This window comes from Salvelinus namaycush, chromosome 1, assembly GCF_016432855.1.
Source record: "Salvelinus namaycush isolate Seneca chromosome 1, SaNama_1.0, whole genome shotgun sequence".
Lineage (NCBI taxonomy): Eukaryota > Metazoa > Chordata > Actinopteri > Salmoniformes > Salmonidae > Salvelinus > Salvelinus namaycush.
The window spans coordinates 49,272,703-49,299,895 of record NC_052307.1 but is presented as its reverse complement, the minus strand read 5'-3'; the positions used below and the strand labels follow the sequence as shown (position 1 = coordinate 49,299,895).

The 27,193-nt window shown below is 41.0% G+C and overlaps 1 protein-coding gene across 1 annotated transcript in view; it reads right to left on the bottom strand.

The window, feature by feature from the left end:
* Positions 1 to 27,193, bottom strand: part of mapk8ip1b (mitogen-activated protein kinase 8 interacting protein 1b) — a 193,119-nt gene that overhangs the window by 17,243 nt on the left and 148,683 nt on the right. Inside the window, exons 3-5 of the mRNA XM_038998890.1 lie at positions 25,407 to 25,661; positions 7,132 to 7,213; positions 4,647 to 5,768 (exon numbers count right to left, since the gene is read on the bottom strand). Of these exons, the coding sequence (XP_038854818.1) occupies positions 4,647 to 5,768; positions 7,132 to 7,213; positions 25,407 to 25,661 (1,459 nt within the window). The remainder of the gene's footprint in view (positions 1 to 4,646; positions 5,769 to 7,131; positions 7,214 to 25,406; positions 25,662 to 27,193) is intronic.

The window sequence follows — 27,193 nt, the reverse complement described above, 5'->3', positions numbered from 1 at the left end:
CGCTCTGACATTGCTAGTCCATATATTTATATATTCTTAATTCCATTCCTTTACTTAGATTTGTGTGTATTGGGTATATGTTGTGAAATTGTTAGATATTACTTGTTAGATATTACTGCACTGTCGGGGGTAGAAACAAGAACTTCACTACACCCGCAATAACATCTGCTAAACATGTGTATGTGACAATACATTTGATTTGATTTGATAGCACACTTCCTTTGATCAGGGGTGACAGGTTTTCTCTATGAAAAAGTAGGCTGGGCCTCGGACTTCGGATAGGTCGAAACATCGCATGCTGTTCATTTATAAAGCTCTTTCGCAAAAACTCCAGCATTACTCAAATTATTACTAACCTAAAGAAGTACGAGATACCATACCCGGTCACAGGTATGGCCAAGTATTGACATTTCTTCTGTCACCACAGATTTAGGTAAAACAGCTTTTAGTTCCTTTGCACCTCATTTATGGAACAATCTTCAGAATACTCTGCAATTGGATGCATTGGTGCCTTTCGGGCAAATCAGATTCACTGAGTAATGTTTTTTTTTTTTATGATTGTGTTTGCATTTCCTTTGTATATTTCCTATGCTCTTATGCTGCCTAGATTGCCTAAGTGTTTGTCATTCAGAGTTCTCTTTTAAAAGAGACCTTGGTCTCAATGGTACTCCACCCTGCCTACAAAAAAGGTTTAAATACAAAAATGCTGTAAATAGGATTTGGGTGCATCATATTTTCAAATATACTGAAATTCAATTCATGGTGATCTCATGGTGGTTCTGATCCAGAAAACATTTAATTGTCCACAATTTCACTACTTTAGAAGAACCAGGGCTGCAGGTCAGCTGACTTTAAGGGGAATTTTACAGTTGCATGACAATATTGTTGCCATTCATACCTGAATTTCAGGCTAATTTCGGCACAGAATGCAGCTGTTATTTGAAATGTAATGCGTCCCTGAATATAAAGACATGAGCTAGGCTTCCGTCCAATTGTCGACAGATTTCCATGAGAATATTCAAAAATATGCAAACTGACTTGTTGCGGATAAAATGATGTGCGTGATGATGTAGTGCACATTGGGCTTAATTTTCCATGTACTGAATAAAAATATGTTTTATATGTTTCCATGGCATTTTCAACTCTGTCACAAAATTTTAAACTTTGTCACAAAAACTGTTATGATTAATAGCAAACTTGCCCAATCTGGTCTTCGCGCTTGGTCTAAATAACAGTTTGCTGATAAAGAGGACAGGGTGGGTTATATGATGAGATATGGATAAGAGCAATATTATTTGCAGTTGATAATTGGCAGCCAAGCATTGATCATCATATCACCAGCATTCAAATAAAACCCTAAATATTTATTGGAAATATGCATGAAGGTCATCATCATCCATCACTTAACCATCATGATCTTCATCATAATTTATTTAATCTGCCTATGTACTTTTAAAGATTTTCCACATCGTAGTGGTAGTACAGCGTAGCATAGTCTGTCATTGCGTGACTCCAAGTTTACTTCAATATGATGGTTTATTATGTCAATATATGCGCATAAAGGAGTTACCACCGCAGTTGTTGCATAATACATTTAACAGACGCTAAAAGATCCCACAACTAAAAGATCCCACCATTATGCCACTTTTTTATACGGTATGACTTTACTCACATAGAAACAATGGATGGAAACGGGATTATTGAGGCAACCAAGCAAATAAGTTATACTGTGCATCTTTTGAGCAGAAGATAAAATATTTATCCATCTTCAAGAGAGCAGTTTCATTGAATACATTCATATTCTATGATTTGGTCTATCCTTTTTTGCAATGTTGTGTGTGTCACGCTGGAAATAAGAACATGTCTGACGTGTGGTGCAGTGGCATGAATTACTGCATGTTGTTGTGAGTTGCTGGTACAATAAGGAATGACAGTGTCCTGAGTCAAAATCATCTCCAGCACCAGGGGTCTAATCAGCTAACATATGGAATTGTTTTAAGATGGTCATATCATTTAGCTTTGGATTTTGAATTTTAGGACCCCTTTAGGTATAAAAATGTAAAAATATATTTGATAAAATATTGAATTTGGCCTTTACTACTATAGCCCATAGAAACGCTTTGAATAACACATTCATGAATGGGGAAAAAAGACATAAGGAATCATAAGGAACAAGGTTTTAAAGTGCCTGTCCTATATCTAGGAGATAAAAGAAAGCTCAGGAAATATTTGTGTTTTAAAAAAAAACTTATTTAACCCATTATTTTTATTGGCACAAAACTACCTCGATACTTCCATTAATTTGTATGGGTTACATTCAGACGAGCTCTGTGACACTTGTGGGGGTCGTAGAGCAAAACAGACACTAACGACCGTTCGGAAGCTACAGACGTTTTCTTGAGGAGCTCGGCCACCTTCCACCGCAGATGCGGAAGGCTAACATAGGCAGATACGTAAAAATATCTAATTGTATTTGTCACATACACAGGGTTAGCAGATGTTAATGTGAGTGTAGCGAAATGATTGTGCTTCTAGTTCCGACCATGCAGTAATATCTAACAAGTAATCTAACAATTTCACAACAACTACCTTATATACACAAATGTAAAGGAATGAATAAGAATATGTACATAGAAATATATGGATGAGCGATGGCCGAACGGCATAGGCAATATGCAGTAGATGGTATAGAGTACAGTATATACATATGAGATGAGTAATGTAGGGTATGTAAACATTATATAATGCGGCATTGTTGGGTGGACGTTGGATTGAGACCAGTGGAGGCTCCTCAGAGGAGGAAGGGGAGGACCATCCTCATCAGTGAATTTCAGACACATTTTAATACATTCAAAAAGTTATCATTTTCAGATAAAACTATACTAAATATATTCACGTCACCAAATAATATCTTAATACACACTGTTTTGCAAAGAAGGTCTACAGTAGCCTCAGCAGCACTCTGTAGGGTAGCACCACAGTATAGCTGGAGGACAGCTAGCTTCTGTCCTCCTCTGGGTACATTGACTTCAACACACAACCAAGGAGGCTCATGGTACTCACCCCCTTCCATAGGCTTATACCATTATTATGACAACTTCCTGAGGAAGCCCAGGACATCCTCCAACCTATCAGAGCTCTTGCAGCATGCACTGACATGTTGTCCACCCAATCGAAGGAACAGAGAATGAATCTACTACTGATAGCATAAACTACAGCTAGCTAGCACTGCAGTGCATACAATGTGGTGAGTAGTTGACTCAAAGAGAGAGAAAGATAATAGTTGAACAGTTTTGAGAGAAAGAGAGCTAGCTATATTTCGTAATATATATTTTTTCACTTTCACTTACTTAGCTAGAGTCTAACGTAGCTAGCTAGTTTAGCCTACTCAAACACCCGGCTCAAACAGAGAATGATGCTATTTTAGAAAGCTGGCTATAGCTATCCAACACTGGAACTCTTACAAGTCAAAGTAAGCTTCTGGTTTTATTAATTTATTGCCACGGAGCTGCCGGTGTAACTGTTGATGATTGTACACTGTACTGCATGATTGTAGTGGGTTTACTAACACATTAGTTCTAGTAGCTATGTTGCCTATGATGCGACAACGTTATAGGCTGTGTGAAGCTGTTAGCGGTCATGATATAAAGGTTTGGCTTGGAAAAGTTTTTTTTCCTGGTCACAGACAGCTGATGTGTTGTGCACTGAAGTCCACACACTTAGGGAAAAGGTGAGAGGATGAGAGAGAGTAGATAGATGCGAGGAATTATATACTGTATACAATGAGCTGTTTGTATGTGGCTGCTATGAAATTGAACTGTGTTTGAGCGCGATAAGGGGTGTAATTCATTGCGCAGATTCTGTTGAATAATGTTTCTTAAACAGAAGCAAACAGAACGGGGATAAAGATACCAGAATTTGTCCAATAGAAACTGTCGTTTGCCACTGTTGGACTAATGATTACACCCTAGATCAGCTAGGTGCAGGCAAAAGTGTGCAAGGCGGTATTGAAGTGTCAGTGTCTGTCACCTTGATTACTAAAAATTATATCGACCTGTGCACCACCTACATGGTAAACGTTCATTCATAGGCTAGGTTGTAGCAACCTCATAATGGGTACGGGCAAAATTCAAGTACAGTATGATGTAGTAGCCTAAACCTATCGATGTTACATTGAGCTGGGTCAATGGAATATGAATGGCAGTCATCCAATATGCTATATCCAATAGAAATAAGGCCATGTTCATGAAAAAATGTATCATCCTTCCTCATCTTAAACTGTACCGACAGCCACTGATTGAGACACAAAAAGTATCTCTAGCTTAAACTGATGGATTTTAATTAATGGGGATTTGTTTTATTATGTTACTTAGATTGATGCACGGGTGAGTCAATAGACTTAAGGATTAAAATGTTGTAACTTTTAATGGCGTCATCGGACAGAACTGTTGAACTTTATATTTGTTTCTACAAAACTTGCGCCGTTTTCACATATGCACCGTTTTCACATATGTTGACACTGGTATTGTGTTGGAGATAATGAATATGTGGTTGAAAAGTGATTGAGTTGCCCTTTAAGCCTAACGTAAGAAACTGCAGTGTCTGAACACAAGATGGTGTCATTGTGAATCAGTGGTGGTACCTACTGGATGATCGTGACCGTCCGTTCATGAAGATGTTGAGGAACTTCTTAGAGAAGTGCAGGTTCGCCTCCGGGGTGGAGTCCTCTGACAGACAGGCGGTGGCTTCTCTCCTCACCCTTCCCACTCTCGCTCTCTCCTCCTCCTCATCCTCCTCCTCCCCCTCCTCCTCCTCCTCCTCTTTCTCTTCTTCCTCTTCCTCCTTATACTTCTCCCCTATGGCCGACTCATACGGAGACGAGACGCAGTTGTCGTAGACGGTCGCAGAGTTGCTGTCGTCGCTGTAACATTGGTAACACTGCCGCAGACTTACCAGTTCGAGCTGCGCGTGCTCGTCCACAACGAGTGTGTACTTCACAGAGTCGTAAGACAGACCACTCGCATCCGAGCTCATCAAAGTACTCGTGGGGGCACCACAGCCACCACGTCCCAAATACTGCCTGCCTCCCACAACCCTTACCCTCTCATCCTCACCCTCTACCCCAAATGTCTCATCCTGGGCATCTACATACTCCGCTCCTGCCCCTGCCCTCACCATCGCCCCTGCTCCTCCTTCCCTCAGGCCGAGGTTCAGGGCTAAGCCTGGGGGTTCCCTGGGGGGGGCGGTAGAGGGAGGGGTGAAGAGAACCTCCACATAGGAGGCGTAGGAGGGAGGGTGCACATACACCTCGTCCTCCTCACAGATGGAAGGGTTGGTCCGGTCAGGCAGAGGCTGGTAAGGGGGCGGGCCCTCGGTGTCAGAGCTGATTGACATGTGTCCGTGCTCTGGCTGCTGGGACAGGAATGGGTAGTCCTGCTCGGAACGGTGCACGGGAGTCAGATAGATCTCCTCGGTGGGTTCTAGGCGTACATCTGTGTGATAGCGGATCTTCTCTCTGTGTGTCCCCCCTTCGCCCTTCCCTGGGGGGCCCAGAGGTGCGAGTGTGTAGTTTTGGGGAGGCGGGGGTGCTGGGGGCTTCTCCGGCAGTTTGGAGCGTGTCCCCACTGTGGAGCTGTGGGTGTGTCCAGAGGTGTGTTTGTATCTGCAGGGAGTGTCAGTGGATGTGCCGCGGTCCTTGGTCTGCGTCCCACCTTCCTGCTTGTCCTCGTCGCTTAGACAGCTGTGCTCATGGGGAGAGATCAGCCCGCCTGGGGGAGGGAGACAGACAGAGACCCAAGCATACACAGACATACATACAAGACACAGGCATACAGACGTGCAGGCACACAGACAGACATACAAGCAGACATACATACAAGAAGACACAAAACAGACATATCCACATATGTACACATTAACATAGAAAATACACAAACACACACAAGGGCACATAGCATATATCCTAGTGGTTAGAGTGTTGGGCCAGAAACCGAAATGTTGCTAGATCGAATCCCTGAGCTGACATGGTAAAAATCTGTCGTTCTGCCCCTGAGCAAGGCAGTTAACCCACTGTTCCTAGGCCGTCATTGTAAATAAGATTATTATTTTTTTGCCTAGTTAAATAAAGGTTAAATTAAAAATAAAACAGATGGTAACTTATGCAGCAGTTCACGTGCAAATACAGATTAACATGCACAGACAAATACACACAAATAGAAATGTCTAGTTGGTTTGGTAACACTGGGATTACACTCTAAATCCACGTTACTCATCATGTTCAGTGGGCAGCAAATAGAATGTGATTGACCTAGTACGTCATAATCCTCTGTCAAAAACCATTAGAGCCTTGCAGGGATGCTGTCACTGCTATCAGAAGACACTAATACATGCTTTGAGAGCAATGTATAAAGATATTTTAATAAATTAAGTTATAATTACAACCATTACTAATGATTGGGGGTGTGAAGCAATGAAGAGAGTCAGATATTGTAATTATAAGGAGACAAATGTAAAAAAAAAAGAGCATGTAGTTGGCCAATACAGAAAATTGTACCAGGAAGTAGCATTGGAATGGAGAACTATATTTTTCTAGAGATATCTGATCAAGAAAACAGCAATATAAAGCGTCAAACCTACTAGTGGACCTAAAGCAGACACGGTTATATATTAGAGAGACAGATGTAACTTCAAAAGAACGGTTTATGTGTACCAGCCCTATGTGCTTCAAGAATAAAAAGTCAACCATTTTCTATTTGATTTTGTTATCCTTTCTGTCCATACACATTTAGTGACAGCTGAGGTAATAGAAGCTTCATAGTTGTGCAGCATTGGCCATCTTTTTAACATCTGAGTCGGCGGTGCTAGTCGGTAACTCAACACACTCTCTGCTAGTTTTACATATACTGTAGTTCAGAGGCCATTCTAATTCATCCAGACAGATCTTGGACAATGTTACAATGGATGAAAGGAAATATGTTTATAGTTCTAGGGGCAGTGGTTGATTCTGCAGTTACTGCTTTGTTTCCTAATTATATCTACTAAATCAGCAAAATCAGCAACCCCCCAAAAGATTAAACTGGTGGTACGAGCCAGCAGTCTCCTGTAAAGTGAAGTGGTGGTGGAATAGCTTACCTGTTTTGAGGGGGGAGGATGAGCGCGAGACCTTCTCCTGCCAGCTGTACTTCTTACCAAATGAGTTGTTGTTTAATGTGTCCTGAGAGGGCAAGAGAAAACGGTAAAAAAGACAGAGATGAAGCGAGAGAGAATGACACGGCAAAAGAGAGGGAATGGAGAGATTGTGAGTGAGAGAGATTTGGATGCACAAAGTCAATGTACACAATCTCTTTCTCTACCCTGCCTCTCTCTCATTCACTGACTCACTCACTTTCACACAGACAAAGCTTTTATTCTGTTGAATGACCAGGGAGTCTTTTGTCTGTGCTCCGTGGTGTGCATTTAAAGGGACCCAATGTCCCTTTTCCAAGCTTGTGAAACACAAGCTGGGGGGCCAACAGCTCCCCAGTCTTACATCCAGAAACCCCACTGGTTCCCCTCATCTCCCTTCTCTGGTTTGGGGTAGAATGTTCGTTCGGTCTGTCTGTCTGTCTGTCTGTCTGTCTGTCTGTCTGTCTGTCTGTCTGTCTGTCTGTCTGTCTGTCTGTCTGTCTGTGTCTCTCTCTATCTCGTGTTTTATTTGCATGGGAAACATATGTTTACATTGCCAAAGCAAATGAAATAGATAATAAATAAATGATAAAAAATAAAGAGTAAACATTACACTCACAAAAGTTCCAAAGGAATAGACACAAATTCGAATTTAAACTGAGTTTAAAATGTATTTAGCTAAGGTGTATGTAAACCTTCGACTTCAACTGTACAATGAATCAACAGAATCACTAGATTAAAGAGGAGAGGAGAATTTAGCTATGCAATTTTATGGTTTCCAAAATGTCTAAAATTGTATTTATTTATTTGATTTATTTCACCTTTTATTTAACCAGGTAGGCTAGTTGAGAACAAGTTCTCATTTGCAACTGTGACATGGCCAAGATAAAGCAAAGCAGTTCGACACATACAACAACACAGAGTTACACATGGAATAAACAAACATACAATCAATAATACAGTAGGAAAATCTATATACAGCATGTGCAAATGAGGTTGGATAAGAGAGGTAAGGCAATAAATAGGCCATGGTGGCAATTACAATATAGAAATTAAACACTGGAATAGTAGGATGTGCAGAGGATGAATGTGTAATTTGAGATACTGGGGTGCAAAGGAGCAAGATAAATAAATATATAAATACAGTATGGGGATGAGGTAGATTGGATGGGCTATTACAGATGAGCTATGTACAGGTGCAGTGATCTGTGATCTGTGAGCTGCTCTGACAGCTGGTGCCTAAAGCTAGTGAGGGAGGTAAGAGTCTCCAGCTTCAGAGAGTTTTGCAGTTGGAAGGAGAGGCGGCCAAAGGAAGAATTGGCTTTGGGGGTGACCAGTGAGATATACCTGCTGGAGCGTGTGCTACGGGTGGGTGCTGCTATGGTGACCAGTGAGCTGAGATAAGGCGGGGCTTTACCTAGCAGAGACTTGTAGATGACCTGGAGCCAGGGGTTTGGCGAAGAGAATTCAGTTTGTAACACAACAAGCAAGGTAATGGTTGTATTCTCAGCTGTCTTTACAAAACCCAAAGGTAACACGGAAGAAAAACTAACCCTACAGAAATATTGGACATAGAAAGAATCTTATCAGACGTGGTTTCAATAAGAACATATTTGTGTTTTGTTAAGTCTTCATTTATACATGATATATTTTTAATCTTATAGATACAGGCAGACAAACATAGTGCCTTCAGAAAGTATTCCAACTCCAGATTTTGTGTAACGTTTTTAAGAAGCAGTGTCACATAATCATGATGATGCACAATAAAAATACTATATATTGAAATCTTTACTGTTGATATGCAAAACATTTTGAGACTGTATCAACCAACAGTGGACTAATGGAGAAAATACCATAAGATAGTCTTTGACTGGACTTTTCCTTAAGGGCCTATGTATTTTCAATATTTTGTTCACATACAATCTAATCACGAAGTTGGATATCTTTTCCTTATCTTTCTGGCTGCCTGCCCCCTTCCCTTCTAAGTTCAAGCTTGTGTACTTGTCATATACACATGACATACAGTAGATGGAGTACACAGTGGAATATAATTCTAACCTGCAGGTTCACCTCTCAACAATGCAACAACAATAAAACAAATAAGTAGTTAATTCTTGAAGCTAGGGGGCAGTATTTTGATGTTTGGATAAAAAACGTTCCCAAAGTAAACTGCCTATTTCTCAGGCCCAAAAGCTAGAATATGCATATAATTGGCAGACTAGGATAGAAAACACTCTAAAGTTTCCAAAACTGTCAAAATATTGTCTGTGAGTATAACAGAACTGATATTGCAGGCGAAAACCTGAGGAAAATCCAACCAGGAAGTGCTGTTTTTCTGAAACTATTATTTTCCATTGCAAGCCTATCCTCCATTTAAATGGATATCAACCAGATTCCTTTCCCTATGGCTTCCACAGGGTGTGAACAGTCTTTAGACATAGTTTCAAGCTTTTATTCTGAAAAATGAGCGAGAATGATCACATCGCGTCAGTGGATAGCCAGATGTCCTTAGATTTGTTCATGCGCGCGCCACTGGAGCGAGACCTTTTCTTTCTCTCTTGTATTGAAAAGGCTACCGTCCGGTTGAAATATTATCGATTATTTATTGTAAAAACAACCTGAAGATTGATTATCAAAAACGTTTGACATGTTTCTACGAACTTTACGGATACTATTTGGAATTTTTGTCTGCCCGTCGTGTCCTGCACGAGCCTGTGGATTACTCAACAAAACACGCCAACCAAATGGAGGTTTTTGGATATAAAAATAATCTTTATCGAACAAAACAAACATTTATTGTGTAACTGGGAGTCTCGTGAGTGCAAACATACGAAGATCAAAGGTAAGCGATTAATTTAATTGCTTTTCCGACTTTCGTGACCAATCTACTTTGCTGCTAGCTGTTTGCAATGTTTTGTCTACTGAGAGCTGTCCTCACATAGTCACATGGTTTGCTTTCGCCGTAAAGCTTTTTTGAAATCTGACATGCCAGGTGGATTAACAACAAACTAAACTGTGTTTTGGTATATTGCACTTGTGATTTCATGAAAATTAAATATTTTTAGTATTGAATTTGGCGCTCTGCAATTCACCAGATGTTGACGAAAATGATCCTGCTAAAGGGATCGGTTCGCCAAGAGGCTAAATGAATATGAAGCTCAATTAAATAATTTCACTAACCCTGCACAAACCTAATATATATATATATATATATATATATATATATATATATAACCTAATAAATATTTTCCAAATAGTTACATAGCCTATATGGAAATAACAGACATAAGCCAAGCATGTTAACCTTTAGAATGAAATAGGTTATAAGATTGACTTCATTGTCAGTTCTACCACCTCAACATTGCCCATTTTAAGCAGGGTTAAATACAATAACTATATATATATATGAATCGACAAAACCATCGATCACATGACACCACATGACTCAACTGCACTCGACATGTGCAGTTTGAGCTACTCCAGGAAGTGACGTTGCAAGCTAGCTCAGTGCTGCCCCCTCTTATTGAGTAACTCAAGTTGAAGGCCGACCGGGATACTGCAGGCTGCCATTAGCAACTAAATTATCTTTATAACTTCTTCGTTGAGCGATATAAAATGAATGACACAAAGATTGACCATGAAGATGGAGATTTTTGGTTCACTATAATGGGGATCCTGTTTTTCTGCAAACTATGCCTGCAGCACCGCGATAGGCCTTGAACTTCCATGGCTTCAATAAGAGGGGGCAGTCATTCTTCCCTGGTTAAATATCTAGTTGTAGTAAAGTTCAGCTTCAGTCCACAGGGGGCACTTTGTCATTGTCAGAAGACATGTGCTTCAGTCAGAAAAATGTTCTCTCATCTCTTTCTGCCTCAGCTAGCTAACAAGCCAGCAGCAACCAAAGTCAAAATTTGACAAAGAACCAGCTACAAAGAGGACCATATGCATGTCAGGTAAATTTACAGCCCAATGTTTACAGCCCAACAGCTAGCTAGCTAAATGTCCATGAATGTTTCATGTGTGTTTTGACCTGTCCACAAATTAATATAGTTGGTTCACAGTTGGTTTTGATATAATGACCTGTGCTTCATGATAACGTCTGGTGTGGATGGACAAAATCAACATGCGCACAAAGGCGCACGCACACTCGTGGTTGGTGTAGTAAGCATGTTAGCCAACCGTTATGCTGAGGGAGACTAGCTAGTTAGCTATCACCAACCCTGTGGCTAACTCTGCTGCTGCACTTTGACTTTCTGGCTGTTGTGCCCTCTCCACCTCATTCACTGCTTGCGCTCAACCTACTAAACTTGCTCGCTTTTTTTGCCTCTCTTTCGGAGGAAGTTTCGAATATGCATATTTGCTCTGTGCTATGCTGCAGACTGACTGAGTGACAGGTGTTTTGCTGAGTGATGACATTGACATCTAACTGGCGGTCCCCTGCTTTGTGAAATCTCGACCAATATTAGCAGGCACCGCATCATTCCAGCGGCTTCTTGCAGTGCCTGCTATTGCCTAGTGCATTTTATTGTATTGTTTCGTATTTTTTAATGAATTACCATTAACAGCTGTTTGAATCAAACTTGCATGACACGTTAACAATGGGCGCTTTCTAGAGGATCAATAGCGTGTTGCATTATGGGGATAAAAAGCTCTGACTTGCACCTACATGTCGACAGCATGAACTGTGATCAAAGTTAATGCAGTTTTTGATGTTGTCTTCTAGATGCTGCCGTTGCTTCTCACCAACTGCACCATGCAGCCATCACCTGGATAGTGGGAGGTATTATTTTATTATAGTTGTGCTGGTTGGCGCAACTGTAGTGTGCATTGTTTGAAGCACAATTTTAAATTAAAATCTCCCTACCATCATCAAGCCAATATGTTGATGAAAATTCGTAAATCAATTTGATTGGAGGTATAAAACACACTCCCTGCCTCTCACAATGATCCATTCGGCCATTAACGAGAACCACAATACCTGATTTTTTTCTTTAGGCTTGTCAGGCAATTTCACCCCCAAATTTAGCTCAAATTCTAGATGTCGGATTAAGGGAAAGGGGATACCTAGTCAGTTGCAAAACATTCAACCGAAATGTGTCTTCAGCATTTAACCCAAACCCTCTGAATCAGTCAGGTGTGGGGGCTGCCTTAATCGACGTCCATGTCATTGGCACCTGGGGAGGAGTTATTGTTGGGGGTTAACTGCCTTGCTCAAGGGCAGAACGGCAGATTTTTCCACCTTGCTGGCTCGGGAATTCGAACCAGCTACCTTTTGGTCACTGGATAAATGGTTTTAACCACTAGGCTTAAAGCGATTAAACCGAGGCTACAGAGTCCATAGGGTGACCATTAGACTTAGATCCGTTTGGACTGAACAAGTTTGTAGGTGCAACAGTTTTGATTTTGACAATTTATTGCTCTCACATTTCTGCCCAATAAAACCCAATGATGTGCTACCTTTTTGTAGCATTTCTGACAATTTTAACATCTTTTCAGCCGAATCTCAGTGTTCTATTCCGGTCAAACAACTTGGTTGCTGCGCAACAGTAGCAGCTAGCTAGTAGAAGGCTAGCAGCTGTAGTTAGCAATATGCTTAGTGGTCATTGGGGAGGCAGGTAGCCTAGTGGTTAGAGCATTGGACTAGTAAACAAAAGGTTGCAAGATCAAATCCCTGAGCTGACAAGGTAAAAATCTGCTGTTCTGCCCCTGAACAAGGCAGTTAACCCACTGTTTCTAGGCTGTCATTGAAAATAAGAATTTGTTCTTAACTGACTTGCCTAGTTAAATAAAGGTAAAAATAAATAAATGAATTGTCCTGCTGGAAGGTGAACCTCTGTCCCAGTCTCAAATCTCTGGAAGACTGAAACAGATTTCCCTCAAGAATTTCCCTGTATTTAGCGTCATCCATCATTCCTTTAATTCTGACCAGTTTCCCAGGCCCTGCCGATGGAAAAACATCCCCACATGCTGCCACCACCATGCTTTGTTGTGGTGCCATATTCTTTATTTTTTTATAATGGATTTAATGGTGCTCCGTGGGATGTTCAAAGTTTCAGATCTTTTTTTATAACCCAACCCTGATCTGTACTCCTCCACAACTTTGTCTCTGACCTGTTGGAGAGCTCCTTTGTCTTTGTACTTTGCTTTGTTCATCTTTGCCTCGATCCTGACTAGTCTCCCAGTCCCTGCTGCTGAAAAACATCCCCACAGCATGATCCTGCCACCACCATGCTTCACAGTAGGGATTGTGCCAGGTTTCCTCCAGACTTGACGCTTGGCATTCAGGCCAAAGTGTTCAATCTTGGTTTCATCAGACCAGAGAATATTGTTTCTCATGGTCTGAGAGTATTTAGGTGCATTTTGGCAAACTCCAAGCGGGCTGTCATGTGCCTTTTACTGAGGAGTGGCTTCCGTCTAGTTGGTGGAGTGCTGCAGAGATGGTTGTCCTTCTGAAAGTTTCTCCCATCTCCACAGAAGAACTGTGGACCATCAGGTTCTTGGTCACCTCCCTGACCAAGGCCCTTCTCCCCCGATTGCTCAGTTTGGCCGGGCGGCCAGCTCTAGGAAGAGTCCTGCTGGTTCCAAACTTCTAACTTCTACTTCTTAAACTTCCATTTAAGAATAATGGAGGAAATTGTGTTCTTAGGGACCTTCAATGCTGCATACATGTTTTGGTACCAATCCCCAGATCTGTGCCTTGACACAACCCTGTCTCGGAGCGCTACGGACAATTCCTTCGACCTTATAGCTTGGTTTTTGCTCTGACATACACTGTCAAATGTGGGACCTTATATAGACAGTTGTGTGCCTTTCCAAATCATGTCCACTCAATTGAATTTACCACAGGTGGACTCCAATCAAGTTGTGGAAACATCTCAAGGATGATCAATGGAAACAGGATGCACCTGAGCTCAATTTCGAGTCTCATAGCAAAGGGTCTGAAAACGTATGTAAATAAGCTATCTTTGTTTTCGCTTTGTCATTATGGGTTATTGTATGTAGATTGCTGAGAAATTGTTTTATTTAATCATTTTTAGAATAAGGCTGTTATGTAACAAAACGTGGAAAAAGTCAAGGGGTCTGAATACTTTCCGAAGGCCCTGTATTCAATATGATTGATATAGTTCTAAAGCTTACTGCTTATTTTATTGCAATCATCTCGGCTTTCATTTGAAGCATATTTTTATGCGTTGCTTATTTGTGTCAATTGCAAAGACATTGGCAACTTTGTGTTTGTGGTCAACTTTGTTCTGAAGTTATTGAGAACACAGAGAGAAGGATGAACCATGTGATTCTATGTTTAGCGGAGTTCTTCTGTCTATAAAGTGATGCGGGAAGGCAAAAAAACATCTAACGACGCACTTAGTAGTTCTATGAGTGGTCTAAGGCAGCTGTTAGATTTACAAGCATTTTCAAGTGCAACTTTAATAATGATGGTTTTGGGAAACAGCTCAGAGATTTAAAGATGCTCCTACAAAGGTTCTAATGATAAACCTAGCCTTTAGGTGCTCTTGGCAAACTGGGCCCAGCGCTCAAACTCTGCTCCCATCTGTTTTCATATTTACTGTACTGCCATTTATCAATGTGGGAATGAATGTGTGGTCTTTTGCTGGAGTTAGACAGCTGATACAGAATTACTAAGAACATTTGTAGCTCAAGAATTTAGAGCACCTATCCAATGTCAGATTTGTAAATATGTATTCTTAAAAGTGTTTTGTACTTGTCTAATGACTTTGTATTTTAGCAGGTGTTTCTCTGCAGTTTCTCATTTATCACAGTATTTGTATCAGCAGTTACCAAAATTGCTATTGATGAGTTATGCAGGCTTTTTTGTTCAGGCCCAGTGCTACCACATCTGATTCTACTACTCAGCTGTTCATCAAGACATTGAATAGTATAATCAGGTGTGGTAGAACTGGGCATGAACAAGAAAGCCTGCAGAACCCTGTAGCTCTTTAAGAGCAATTGTGGCCATCCCTGAATTGTATGTACACATTCTACTCTCTGATTGTACGTTTGATTGTACATTTTACAATTGTTTTGTGTACATTACATTTTATAATGTGCTTTAAATTTGATTGTTTACAGGTAATGTAGTACTAGGCCTTTCTTCAACAAACTTTAAACTACAATTTCATGTAAAAAGTGAATGGGTGCATGTTGATTATTTGTGTATTTTACAAGAGCTTTCTTGATTGTCTTGTTAAGAGATCAGGGAAATACTTTGGCTTAAATGGGTTTCTGTTTTTTTGCGTCCCTCTGGAAAATCGGTTGTTAATATTAAATAAATACTAATAACAGCATTATTTTTACATTTTTATTGTCTCATCGCTGCAACTCCCCAACGAGCTCGGGAGAGTCATGCGTCCTCCGAAACATGACTCGCCTAACCGTGCTCGTTAACACCCAGATTAACCTGGAAGCCAGCCGCACCAATGTAACAGAGGAAACACCATTCAACTGGCGAACGGGGTCAGCCTGCAGGCACCCGGCCCGCCAGAAGGAGTCGCTAGGGAGTGGTGAGCCATGTAAAGCCCCTCCGGCCAAACCCTCCCCTAACCCAGACGACGCTCTGCCAATTGTGCGCCATCCTATGGGACTCCCGGCCACGTCCGGTTGTGTCACAGCCCGGGAATGAACCCGGGTCTGTAGTAACGCCTCTAGAACTGCGATACTGCGCCACTCGGGAGGGCCCACTACATAATTTCTGTTGTCATTTGTAATTATTGTGTACTTGTATTGCTGTTGTGTTGCATAATAATGTTGTATAATCACCTTCTGGTGTAAAAACCATGGAAATTAAAAATAACACCATTTTAAGTGAGAAGTAGATATTGTTCTGAAGACATTTTTTAAAGGAAATTCACATGATCACCACAAATGCATACTTCACCAATGCTCTACCTATGTTTTCTAACAGACAGCTTTGACCAACTACAGTAACTATGTTGGTCTATTGCACTTCCAACAATGTGTAGGCAGTTTGCTTAGGATTCAAACCTTTTCAAACAGCCTAATTCATCTTTGTTTGTCTTTCAATAGTACTATTTGCGTGAAGGATGTAAAGACAGTTGAAAGATGTTGACTGTTGCATTGGGAATGTTCTGTCCAAACAGTTTTTTATATGATGCCCTTTTCTTTGAATATCATATGATGAAACCAAATATAACAGGGATATGAGAGGAGTTTGTCCAAGCATGGGCCCTGTACATACTCAGGTTGTATAACTGATGTACAACACATTTGACATAATGGTTATGATACAACATGCTTGTATAATTATTATTTTGTGCAGAAAAATGTATCACAACCGTTCCATCAAATGCCTTTTAAATCAGCCTTCAAGGGATTGTGCAACAAGGGAGCGCTCAGGGGCAATTATTACTTATGACAGCTAATAGACAGACAGACAGACAGACAGACAGACAGACAGACAGACAGACAGACAGACAGACAGACAGACAGACAGACAGACAGACAGACAGACACTCTTACTTCTCTCCCATCAGAGTGGGAAAAGAAATCAAGCACACACAGTGGATGTTCCTTCTGACAGCCTCTGCTCGAGTGTCGGTGTATGTGTCGCTCCATCTCTGACCAGCATAACTTTCTACCCTAGTTCTTATTTCTGCTACTAATGAAAAAACACATACATACCTCACAAGCTCACATTATAGTGCGCTCATGTGTGCACACACATCCACCCCATACTCATGATACTTCTTCCAACTGAAACAATAAATTCACAGGGTCATGACATGAATGTAAGCTAGCTGTATTTACAGAGAACAAGAAACAAACATACACACACACTGTCACACACACATACCCAGCAGTGGAGGTTCCTCAGAGGAGAAAGGGGAGGACCATCCTCAGCGAATTTCATAAATTTAAATAGTGGAACATTGAAAAAGTTATCCTTTTTAGATAAAACTACACAAAATATATGAATGTCAATAAATGATTGATTAAAACACACTGTTTTCCAATGAAGGTCTACAGTAGCCTCAACAGCACTATGGGTAGCACCATGGTGTAGCCAGAGGACAGCTAGTTTCCGTCCTCCTCTGGGTGCATTGGCTTCAATACATAACCCAGGAAAGAAACTCATGGTTCTCACCACCTACCATAGACTTAAACAGTAATTCTGACAACTTCCGGAGAAAGTCCTACAACCTATCAGAGCTCTTGCAGCATGAACTGACATGTTGTCCACCCAATCAAATGATCAGAGAATGAATCTACGTTGAACAAAAATATAAATGCAACATGCAACAATTTCAAAGATTTTACTGAGTTACCGTTCATATAAGGAAATCAGTAAATTGAAATAAATTCATGAGGTCCTAATCTATGGATGTCACATGAATGGGAATACAGATTAGCATCTGTTCATCACAGATACCTGAAAAAAAGGGTAGGGGTGTGGATCAGAAAACCAGTCAGTATCTGGTGTGACCACAATTTGCATCATGCAGCGCAACACATCTCCTTCACTTAGAGCTGATCAGGCTGTTGATTGTGGCCTGTGGAATATTGTCCCACGCCTCTTCAATAGCTGTGCGATGTTGCTGGATATTGGTGGGAACTGGAACACACCGGTGTAACTACACTCTACATTGTAGCGGGTTTACTAAAGCATTAGTTCTACATAACTATGTTGACTATGATGCTAGCTAATATGGTGACAATGTTGTAGGCTGTATTTAGTGGGTAGCAGTTATGATATGAAGGTTTGGCTTGGAAAGGTATTTTCGCCTGGTCACAGATAGCTGATGTGTTGTGCACTGAAGTCCACAAGCAAAGGGAAAAGGTGAGAGGAGAAGAGTGCGTAGACGCAAGAAGGAATTATACAATGGGAAAAGTGATCATGCTGTTTGTATCTGGCTGCTATGAAAGTGAACTGTGAGTGTGATCTGGGGTGAATTCATTCCGCCAATTCTGTTGAAAAACTTGTCTTAAACGGAAGCAAATTGAACGAAATGGGGATAAAAATATCTGGATTTTTCAAATAGAAACTCTCGTTTGCAACTGTTGGACTAACGATTACTCCCTAGATCAGCTAGATGCAGGCAAGGTGGTGTTGAGTGTGTCACTGTCTGTCACCTTGATTGAAAAATTGTATCTCGATCTGTGCACCTACGTTGTAAACTTTCATTCATAGGCTAGGTCAGGGTTTCCCAACCGAGGGTAGGCGTACCCCTAGGGGTACATGGGCAGTCCCCAGGGGGTACGTTGGTGGATTTTCAAAAATGTGAAGAAAAAAAATATTCGGAAAAATATTATTCCAAAAAATATGTTCAAATTATTTCAGTCTTTATAGGTAGGAGAACATTTACTGAGGTCACTGGTGTGAAATGTAGTTAGTTTACATTTATAGGCCTGTTTTTTTACTTTGGGTGCGTGTGCATTGCTCTGTCTACCTGGCCTCTGTTCGCTCAATGGTTGATCCTCTGCTCGCACCAAGTTCACGTGATCCTTTGCTCCGTGCACTAGAGTGCCTGCTGCTGTTATTCTAACAGAAACTATCATTGATAAGACAAATCATTGATAAGACAACAGTGGACGCACTGAAGATGGTACCATTTTCAAATAACATGATGTATTGTAGGATCGATGACATGGGCGTTGATATCGTAGATCAAGTGGTGGAAAATGTAAAAAATTCTGGTCCATTTTCTCTGCTATTGGATGAAGCCACTGATGTCAGTGGGGTAGCCCAGTTGATTGTGTTTGTGCGATTCAAAGGCATTTTGGAAATGAATGAGCATATTATTGTCTGCAAGTTGATTTGCAGACAAGATTATGCTCATTCAGCCAATCTGTTAATTTCTGCGCTCTTACAGTTACATAGTATGATTCTAGCCGCAATAAGAAAACCCACTAAGGCAAGACCAAACTCTTCTTTGCTAATACCTGGTGGTAAAATAGATATATCCCCTAATAAGCACAGGTGTGGGGCCTCTGTGATAGCCTGTCCCACCCATTCCTCAAGCTTTTTAAGAACCTCCTTCAAAAAAGAGAGCACCATGGGAGAGTCCAATATAGCATGCAGAAAGGTACCTACATCACCCTTGCATTTCCAGCATAAACTATTTTGCAATAAACCCACTTCATGTAATCTAACTGGGGTCCAGTAGTATCTATGAACAATCGTATAATGTGTAAATGTACCCCTTGTATCCCTGGTACACCACCCTACATCGGAAACAAAAATTCCATACATCCTCCTCAATGTTACAATTAAGATCCCTCTGTCAAATCAACCTTAAATTCTCCCAGTTTCCATATTGTGCATATGAGACTCTTTTATAAAACACTGAAGCAGAGTGTGATATTCCTGGTAACATGAAATATTGTTCTAAAAACATTTCATCTCTCTGGAGGTTAATTCTCATAAGAGACCCCATGCTGCTCCTTAGTTGTAAGTATTTCCAGAAATATCCCTTATCTGGCAAATAACATTTGCCCTTCAGGTCCTGATAGGACATAAGCACTCCTTTCTCATATATATCCCCTAGTACATGCAGGCCTTGTCTAAGCCATACCTCCAAGATAAATTAATGTTTTCCTATGCAAACCGATGGGTTGTGCCACATGGAAGAATATTTTTGTTTATACTGGGAAATTCCAAACATCTTATGAATCTTAACCCATACCTCTCGGGAATGTTGTAGAATTGTGATAAGGCCTCAATAGGCTTAAACGGGGCTGTGATAGACCATCCCAAATGGGAATCATAATTGCCCCAGTGTCTGGCCAATTTGGCTACTTCAAATGATATGTTTTATAGTTCTACATTGGGTAATGCTAGTCCTCCTTTATCCCTTGGAGCATATAACTTGTTCACATTTATTCTGTTTTTTTCCCCCCATCCCAATATAATTATTAACTTCTCTAGGGTAGGGGGCAGCATTTGGAATTTTGGATGAAAAGCATGCCCAAATTAAACTGCCAGCTACTCATCCCCAGAAGATAAGATAAGCATATTATTAGTAGATTTGGATAGAAAACACTCTGAATTTTCTAAAACTGTTTGAATCATGTCTGTGAGTATAACATAACTTATTTAGCAGGTGAAACCCCGAGGACAAACCATTCAGATTTTTTTTTTTGAGGTCACTCTCTTTTCAATGATTTTTCATTGGGAAACCAGATTTCTAAGGGACATGCTAAGGGACATGCTTGCAGTTCCTACCGCTTCCACTGGATGTCAACAGTCTTGAGAAATTGGTTGAGGTTATTCCTTTGTGCAATGAAGAAGTACGGCCATCTTGAATGAGAGTCACATTAAGTGTCCTGTTAGATAGAAGCGTGTGAGCAGAAAGCTGGCTACAGTTGGTTTTAATCCTGTATTGAACACAGATCATCCCGTCTTCAATTTGATCGATTATTAACGTAAAAAAATACCTAAAGTTGTATTACAAAAGTAGTTTGACATTTTTTGGCAAATTTTACAGGTAACCTTTGAGATATTTTGTCGTCACGTTTGAGCAAGTTGGAACCTGTGTTTTTCTGGATCAAACGCGCCAAATAAATTGACATTTTGGATATATATCGACAGAATTAATCGAACAAAAGGACCATTTGTGATGTTTATGGGACATATTGGAGTGCCAACAACAGAAGCTTGTCAAAGGTAAGGCATGAATTATATTTTTATTTCTGCGTTTTGTGTCGCGCCTGCAGGGCTGAAATATGCTTATCTCTCTTTGTTTACAATGGTGCTATCCTCAGAATAGCATCGTATGCTTTCGCCGAAAAGCCTATTTGAATTCTGACATGTTGGCTGGATTCACAACCAGTGTAGCTTTAATTTGGTATCTTTCATGTGTGATTTAATGAAAGTTAGATTTTTATAGTAATTTTCATAATAATTCATTTGAATTTGGCGCTCTGCATTTTCTCAGGCTTTTTGCCAAGTGAGACAGTAGCGTCCCACCTAAACTCAGATTTTTGGATATAAATATGAACTTTCCCGAACAAAACATACATGTATTGTGTAACATGAAGTCCTATGAGTGTCATCTGATGAAGATGAAGATGTTTGGTGTGCTTTCGTCGTAAAACCTTTTTGAAATCGGACACTTTGGCTGGATTTACAACAAGTGTATCTTTAAAATTGTGTAAAATACTTGTATGTTTGAGGAATTTAAATTATGGGATTTCTGTTTTGAATTTGGCGCCCTGCAGTTTCACTGGCTGTTGACAAGGTGGGACGCAACCGTCCCACATACCCTAGAGAAGTTAATCATTTGATTGTACTGCTTAAATAGTAAGGGAGAAATGGTCACAGGGAGCATCATGGATACATAATTAAACTGTTGGGCCACAACCATTTGAATAGTATTTATTTTACCCCATAATGTAAGATTAAGCAGCCTCCATTTATCAAGAGTATTCTTTATTTTTTGTAGTAGTGGCATCATATTGATTTGCATGATATTCTGTGGTTCGTTGCTCAATTTTATCCCCAGGTATTTCATCCCTGATGGCACTCATTTTATCTGTAATGAAGTAATTTCAACAGGACAGAATTTGGATACAGGCATAGCCTGTGAGGACTGCTGCTCTTGGATTGGAGTACAATACCTTAACCCACTTGATAAATCCAGGGCCAAAGCCAAACTTCTCAATGGTAAATGTCAAAAAGCCCTACTCTACCCTATTGAATGCCTTCTCCGCATCTAGGGAAAGGGCTGCCACCTGAGTATCCTCTTTTGGACTCAGCCACATTAGGTGAAGCAAATGTCTAAGATTGTCTGTGGAGGTTCTACTTTTTACAAATCCCACCTGATCTGTGTGAATAATATGAGGTAAAACCTTCTCCAGCCTCATGGCTAGTACTTTGGAGAGCACCTAACAATACTTGTATTCCCACACCAAATGGCAATAAGTAAAAATAATAGAGAAGAAAAATAAACAAAACTGACATTTTAGGAAAGCCAAATTGTCATTTCACAGTGTCTTTGTGATAGTGTGTCACACAGACTCTGTCCCATATGGAACTCACCGGCCAATATAGCTATGTCATCCATGCCCTTATTTATTGAGTTTTTCTTGAGGAATTCCATCGCCTTGCGATAGTCATCGAAGCTCTGTCTTTCCCCCTTCCAAGTAAAGCGTAGAATAAATGGGTAGGCGAGTGTGAAACGTACATCCAACTCATGCAGCCTCGTCCTTGTTGCGGTAAAAAGCCTCCTTTTATCCACCAGCTCCTTGGTCATATCAGGAAAGAATGATAGCTTGCAGCCCTTCCAGGTCACCCTCCCTTCTCCCGATACATTCCCTTCGCAGTGGCCAGTACTCTCTCTCTCTCCAGATCCATGAGAAAGCGGATGATGATCGGTCTATGCGGCTGATTCTCGCGTAGTATTGGTGCTAGGGTACGGTGAACTTGTTGAAGCTCGGATTGTCCAGATCCACCCCCAGAGTCTCCAAGATAATTTGTCTCACACATTCCCGCAGCTTGCCATCCTCCAGACCTTCCTTGACCCCTAAAAGTCTTAAATTGAGGGGTCTGTCTCGGTTAGCTGCGTCTTGCACGCTTCTGTGGAGATCCTCATACAGTTTGGCGTTCTTCTCGACGTTCTTAAATCAGTCAATCGTTGACGTCCTCCAGCGTTGATATCCGACCTTCTGACTCATCTAGCCTCTGTAATATCACCGATACATCTTCTTGCATATCCATCTAAGATTTTTTGACCTTAGAAACATCCGATTCAAGAATGGTGCTGACTCTACCCATTTCTTCCATGGCCTTCTGTAGGGATGATTGCAAGGCTGACAATGAGCTGGGTTCTATGTTCTGCCCTTTCAAAGTCATGCTTGCTGAATTACTAGAAACAGAGCTAGCCTTGTTAACCGCTGAGCCAGCAATTGCGCTACGTGTACGTGTTGAAGCTGAATTCAACGCAGACATTGTTGAAAACATTGATAAAACAAATTAAATTAACTTTCCCCCAAAATAATTCTACTAAATGTACTATACTATCGAACTTCGGAGGATTTTATCGGAAGGCTCCTTTAAGACAACCATCTTGCTTCGCAGCATCACGTGACTCCAGACCACTATACTTTTCCCACATTTTTATACATTACAGCCTTTTTCTAAAATTGATTAAATAAAACATTTCTCATCAATCTAAACACAATACCCCATAATGAAAAAGCAAAAACAGCGTTTTATACATTTTTGTCACTTCTGGAGGAGACCTGGCACCAGTTCTACGGTGAAGCATGGTGGTGGCAGGATCATGCTGTGGGGATGTTTTTCAGCGGTAGGGACTGGGAGACTAGCCAGGATCGAGGGAAAGATGAACAGAGCAAAGTACAGTGAGATCATTGATGAAAACCTGCTCCAGAGCAATCAGGTCCTCAGACTAGGGTGAACGTTCACCTTCCAACAGGACAACGACCCTAAGCACACAGGCAAGACAATGCAGGAGTGGCTTAGGGATCGAGTTCAATTCCGGGCTCTGGACCACCCAGAGCCCGGACTTGAACCCGATCAAACATCTCTGGAGAGACCTGAAAATATCTGTGCAGCGACGCTCTTCATCCAACCTGACAAAGCTTAGAGGATCTGCAAAGAAGAATGTGAGAAACTCCCCTAATACAGGTGTGCAAGCTTGTAGCATCATACACAAGAAGACTCAACGCTGTAGTCACTGCCATAGGTGCTTCAACAAAGTACTGAGTAAAGGGTCGGAATACTTATGTAAATGTGATATTTCATTTTTTTTTTTATACATTTGCAAAAATGTTATCGATTTTAGAATAAGTCTGTCACATAACAACATGGAAAAAGTCAAGGGGTCTGAATGCTTTCTGAATGCACTGTACATACTTATGTGATGTGACATTTTCATCCATGACCCTAATCAAGACCAAGCACAGGAACAGACTGGACTTGGAGAAAAGCCTGATCACTGCTGTTGCCACCCTGCCCCAAAATACTGACAGAGCTTATGAGTGAGAGACATGATCAAGTTTCTCATTGATTGGTGAGTTGTCATGTGCCATACACAAGTCTAGAAATATGGGTTACATATACTGGGAGAATGTGTGTAACATTTGATCTTTGTTTTTGTATAATTTTCTGGACACTTCAAGATGTGAACAAATCCTATAAAAAAAGATTAAACTGATGTTTAAATTTGTATTTATTATGGATTCCCATTACTCTTCCTGGGGTCGAGCAAAATTAAGGCAGTATACATTTTTTAAAACATTACAATACATTCACACGAGATTTTACAACATATCACGTGTGTTCCCTCAGGCCCCTACTCTACTACCACATATCCACAACACAAAGTCTGTGTTTATAGTGTGTATGTTATTGTGTGTTTTATATTTATGTATCTGTGCCTATGTTTGTGTTGCTTCACAGTCCCCGCTGTTCCATAAGATGTATTTTTATCTGTTTATTTAAATCTAATTTTACTGCTTGCATGTTAAGAGTACATGAGTGTTATTATAGTAATACATTATCCTAATTTGCAGTTAAATGACAGGCATAGACAAATAATATTGATTTTAAAATACATTTTTGTCCAATATAATATAGGAATCACTCCAGTACCCAAAAAAGGTTGGGAACCACTGGGCTAGATTGTAGCAATCTCATGATGGGCATAGGGAAACATGTTGTATCATGTAGTAGCCTAAACCTATCGATGTTACATTGAGCTGGGGGAATGGAATATGAATGACAGTCATCCAATATGCTGTAATAGAAATAAGGCCACGCTCATTAAAAAAATATAATTCCTCCCTCATCTTAAATGGCACCGACCACCACTGATACAGTCACAAGCCTCAGTCACACACAAACACAGTTGTCACACACAAAAGGAGATGTGTACCAAAAGAACACACTCCATCTCTCCTGACAATCCCAGCCATTGTTTCGACCAGCATAACACCCAGAGAAAAACAGACATGGTGTCTAGGGGGGTGATATCATCACAGCTTTTTCCCCACTGATTTTATACACACATATAGACTAGATACAGTACAGAATATCAGCTTTATCCTCGCATTCTCGTACATTTTACTCTATCATTTCATTCATCCACCCCTCCATCCTTCCAGCTATCAATATTCATTCAGCTGTCACAGAGGTTAACGAGGAAGAAAGAAAAGGGAACAGCGAGTGGGGTCAGCCAGCAGGAGGGAGGTGGGTGAAAGGATGGGAAAAGTAATAAAGGGATAACGGAGGGTTCATTTGGACTCACCTGAGTGCGTGGCACCATGGGGAAAAGATTAAGGGTTGTGGGTCTCTTTGGCCGGTATATATCCATGGTTACTAGAGGGGGGTCCTCGGTTACTGGCAGGGGTGCTGTGGAAGATGGCTGAGATGACTCCTTGTCATCGCGGTAACCATCGGCCCCGTCGATCAGATCCAAATGGAGCATCTCGGCCTGGAGCTGGCCGACAGCACCCAGCTCCTCCTTCCCCACCCCACTATTGGTTGCCTGCCTCACACAGCCCTGCAGGGATTGGAAGATACTCATGTCAGTCCAGAGAGAGAGAAAGGCAATGGGAGCTACACGCAGAGACACACAAAGGGAGATAAAGATTGAGAGAGACAGAGGAAATGGAACAAGATGAGAAGGTAGAGAGAGAGCAAGGGATGGAGGAAGGAGAAAATAGGGGGGAAGGGGGATTGAGTTGGCCAATTAGAGGCTGATCTGACATCAGCCTGCACACTGTCACTGCCAACGCTGAGCCACTTATAACAGGGAGAGAAAGAGAGAGAGGGAAAGAGCCAAATGGAGAGATCAAGGCAGATAGACTATTCATAGCAGCAGTTTGTTTACTGACTGTATCTACCATAAGATATATGTTCATTTAATATATGTTCATTTAATTATTGTTGTTTGTAAACAATTAAGTTATAAAGCCTTATATTCTGGGTTATGATAAAGACAGTCATTAGGGTAACCTCATGAGGCATTAATAGGTTATATTCTTCAATAATGAATGGGAAAATATTAAGAATTGAAATGACCACTGAACAGCTTCTCAAATCCCAGACTGTAGCTCTAATGATACCAGAAAGAGACACCCAGGGCAGGTGTAATATGTTATGATGTGGACACTATTCTGCACCTACAATATATACTACTATCTCAGAGCTATATAAACTATATACACATATATGGTGCTTCTGAAAGCCACCTCCATCTTCCAAAAATTCTGTGATTACGACATTCAATGAACATAGTCCTTTATCGAACATTTCTGCTTTAAAATGTTTTTACCCCTTTTTTGTGATATCCAATTTCTAGTTACAGTCTTGTCCCATCGCTGCAACTCCTGTACGGGCTCAGGAGAGGTGAAGGTCGAGAGCCATGCATCCTCCAAAACACGACCCCGCCAAGGCGCACTGCTCGCTTAACCTGGTAGCCAGCCGCACCAATGTGTCAGAGGAAACACTGTACAGCTGGCAACCACCACAAGGAGTCGGTAGAGCTGATGGGACAAGGACATCCTGGTCACGGCCGGCTATGACACAGCCTGGGATTGAACCAGGGTCAGTAGTAATGCCTATAGCGCTGCGATGCAGTGCCTTTGACCGCTGCGCCACTCGTGAGGCCTGTATAGGGTCATGTTGAATTACAGTAAATTACTATGTCTGTTCTACTCCTCTCACAGCCACCCCTCACTCCTAGTTCCTTCACTCCATTCCTACCTTGAAGTACCCATAAACATTCGTACTCTGCCTCAATCGGGGGAGCTGTCAGACCTTTCCCTCTCTCCATCCTCCTCTCCCCTCAGTGGTGATCAATATGCCCTCAGGCATATGCCCTTGTTTTATGGTATCAATTATGTGTTGCCCCTTGTTAAAATCTTTGTTGCTAGGAGACCAGGAGCCTTAGCAGCGGGCAGTGGTGTAAAGTACTTAAGTAAAAATACTTTAAATTACTACTTAAGTAGTTTTTTACTTTACTATTTATATTTTTGATTACTTTTACTTTTACTTCACTACATTCCTAAAGAAAATAATGTACTTTTTACT